Source organism: Anarrhichthys ocellatus, unplaced genomic scaffold (assembly GCF_004355925.1).
Source record: "Anarrhichthys ocellatus isolate YVR2014 unplaced genomic scaffold, GSC_Weel_1.0 scaffold6871, whole genome shotgun sequence".
Lineage (NCBI taxonomy): Eukaryota > Metazoa > Chordata > Actinopteri > Perciformes > Anarhichadidae > Anarrhichthys > Anarrhichthys ocellatus.
Genome location: NW_022286845.1, coordinates 1 through 2,614, shown reverse-complemented (window position 1 = coordinate 2,614; position 2,614 = coordinate 1). Strand labels below are relative to the sequence as shown.

The 2,614-nt window shown below is 41.7% G+C and overlaps 1 protein-coding gene across 1 annotated transcript; it reads right to left on the bottom strand.

Annotated features, from left to right (window-relative positions):
* Positions 1-5: 5 nt before the first annotated feature.
* Positions 6-2,600, bottom strand: LOC116380345 (protocadherin alpha-3-like; the record flags this gene model as incomplete). The annotated part of the gene is made up of 1 exon (XM_031842273.1): positions 6-2,600. A coding segment is annotated over exon 1 (1,776 nt), but the record flags the coding sequence as incomplete, so codon positions are not given.
* Positions 2,601-2,614: the final 14 nt, after the last annotated feature.

Genomic DNA, 2,614 nt, shown 5'->3' with positions numbered 1-2,614 from the left:
AGAATGAACACGTTCACTGTGACGTTGCTGCTTAGTGACGGAGTTCCGGAATCTGTGGCAACAACTTGGAAATGGAACGTTTTCAGCGTTTCAAAGTCAAAACTTTTTAGTGCGGATATATGTCCGTTTTCCGAATTTACATTCAGGAACGATGTCATATCACGATGCAGCCCATTACCTCTCACAATGTGGTATGCTATTGCAGCATTTTCATTCAGATCACTGTCAGCAGCGCTTACAGAAAATATTGATGCGCCCGGGGTATTGTTTTCCACCAAATAAAGTTCAAATGGATTGTGACTGAAAAGTGGCCTGTTGTCATTTACATCTGACACCTGAATACTCAAGGATTTTCTTGTGGAAAGAGGAGGTTCACCACAGTCCGTAGCTGTTATTGTGATATCATAACTGGACACAATTTCTCTGTCTAAACGCCCCTTTGTGACAAGAGAGTACATGTTTTCCTCAATGGATGGCGTCAAATCAAACGGAACATTATCCAAGATTTTACAAATAACTTTACCATTTAAGCCCGAGTCTTTGTCCGTAACACTAATAAGTGATATTACTGTGCCAGGCTTTGAATCTTCTAGGACTAAGTTGGACAATGATGTTACCTCAATGTCTGGCTGGTTATCATTCACATCTTTTATTTTTATCACTACTCTACTTTCGGCCGTCCAAGGAAGATGGCCTTTATCTGATGCCTGCAGATCCAGTCTATAAATCTCCGTGTCCTCAAAGTCCACTTTTCCTTTCACTCGAATCTCACCAGTGACGCTGTCTAATTCAAATGTATCATGGACTTTTTTCTTCTGTGTTTTTCCAAACGTGTATTCAATTTCGCTGTTCGACCCTTCGTCTAAATCTGTAGCGTTTAATTGTATTACCAGAGTTCCTATCGGGGCATTCTCATCTAATGACACAGTGTATATGTCTTTGCTGAACACAGGGCGGTTATCATTTGCATCCAGCACAGTGATAGTCAAATTAAGGCTCCCAGATTTCGACGGACTGCCCCCATCAAGAGCCGTTAACTCTAAATGGTGTTCTGACTTTTGCTCCCTATCTAGGGGCTTTTTCAGGACTAAAAATGGTATCTTGTCCTCCTCGCTGTCTCTTATTTCAATATCGAAAAAATCATTTGTGCTCAACTTATATAATCGAACTGACTGTGGACCGATATCAGGGTCTCTAGCAGCATGGATTTGGAAACGAGTACCCGGAGGAGTATGCTCTGCTATTTCCAGTTTCTGCTCACTTTCTGGAAAAATCGGTGAATGGTCATTAATATCTATTATTTCAACGCCAACGTAATGTACTTCCAGTGGGCTTTCTACAACAATTTTTAGGTTTATCAAACAAACCTTGATTCCATCACAGAGCTCTTCGCGGTCCACAATATGTCCAATATACAACACTCCATTGTTTTGGTTTAATTGAAACAGAGCATGGTTGGGCCCCGAAACAATACGAAACCGCCGGTCCGTCAAAGTGTTGATGTCAAGCCCTAAATCCTTGGCAACATTTCCGACTGGGGATCCGACTTGTACTTCCTCTGGAACAGAGTATCTAAACTGAGCCAAAATCCGTTCTCCACAGCACAGCAACAAAATCCCGACAACCCACCAGCAGCTCACTCGGCGCCTTTGTCTTCGTTCTTCCATTGTGAAGCAAAAAAAATGAAGGCTTTCTTTTAGCAAAATAGAGTGAACCAATTGCTCATCGAACCAGTCTGATAAGATCCATTTCACGATTCTCAAATGTAAGCTTTCACACATACATATTATTAACTGCTGTTCATATTACTTGATACATAGCCTATGATGTGTACTCCGTCTGCGTACCTCCTCGATAAGAGATGATCCAGAGATGGGCAGGGCCTCTACAGAATGAGCAACACAACCACCATTTAGGCCACACTGACACCATGTGACCAGTGGGCAACAATACCATACGAAATCCCAAATGTTTCGCTTTACTAACTTCTTCGCTATTAAAATAAACTGCAATATGCCTGATTGCCCATGCTGCAATTAGTACAGTTAGAACAGACGATGAGTTGATTACAACCCCCCTTCCCATGCGTCCCTCATAGGATCAGGCATTCCTCATACAACGTAACATGGTATGTTTCTCAGACACCCATAATCAGCGTGCGACTCAGGTGTGTGGTTAATGGATAATCGATGAAGACAAACAATAACACCTGCAATCAAATGCTTTGTTAGAACAGGAGACACGCATTGTAAATCTGGCCTCACTTAATACAAAGCATGTGGCTGAACGTAAGGATACTAACTGAATGTGGAATACAGTGTTTATTCAGAACAAGCCGAGTGATTATTTGCATTTGTTTGCGAAACATTAATTCAAGAAAATCACCCACACAAAAAAAAAAAATGTCAGCACCATGGACAGCCAATTTCACAGCAGCGGAAAGGGAACGGTAAAAGAAAAACATATGTATTGACTACAACTAAATACTGTTGTGCTAATGATATGAATAGAACAATGCATATCTTACCTCTCCAGATGCCTGTCTCCTGTCAGGGAGCACTAGTGTGTTCGCATGGCTGCCCGGGACTATAGTAGATCCTACACTCATTCTGGG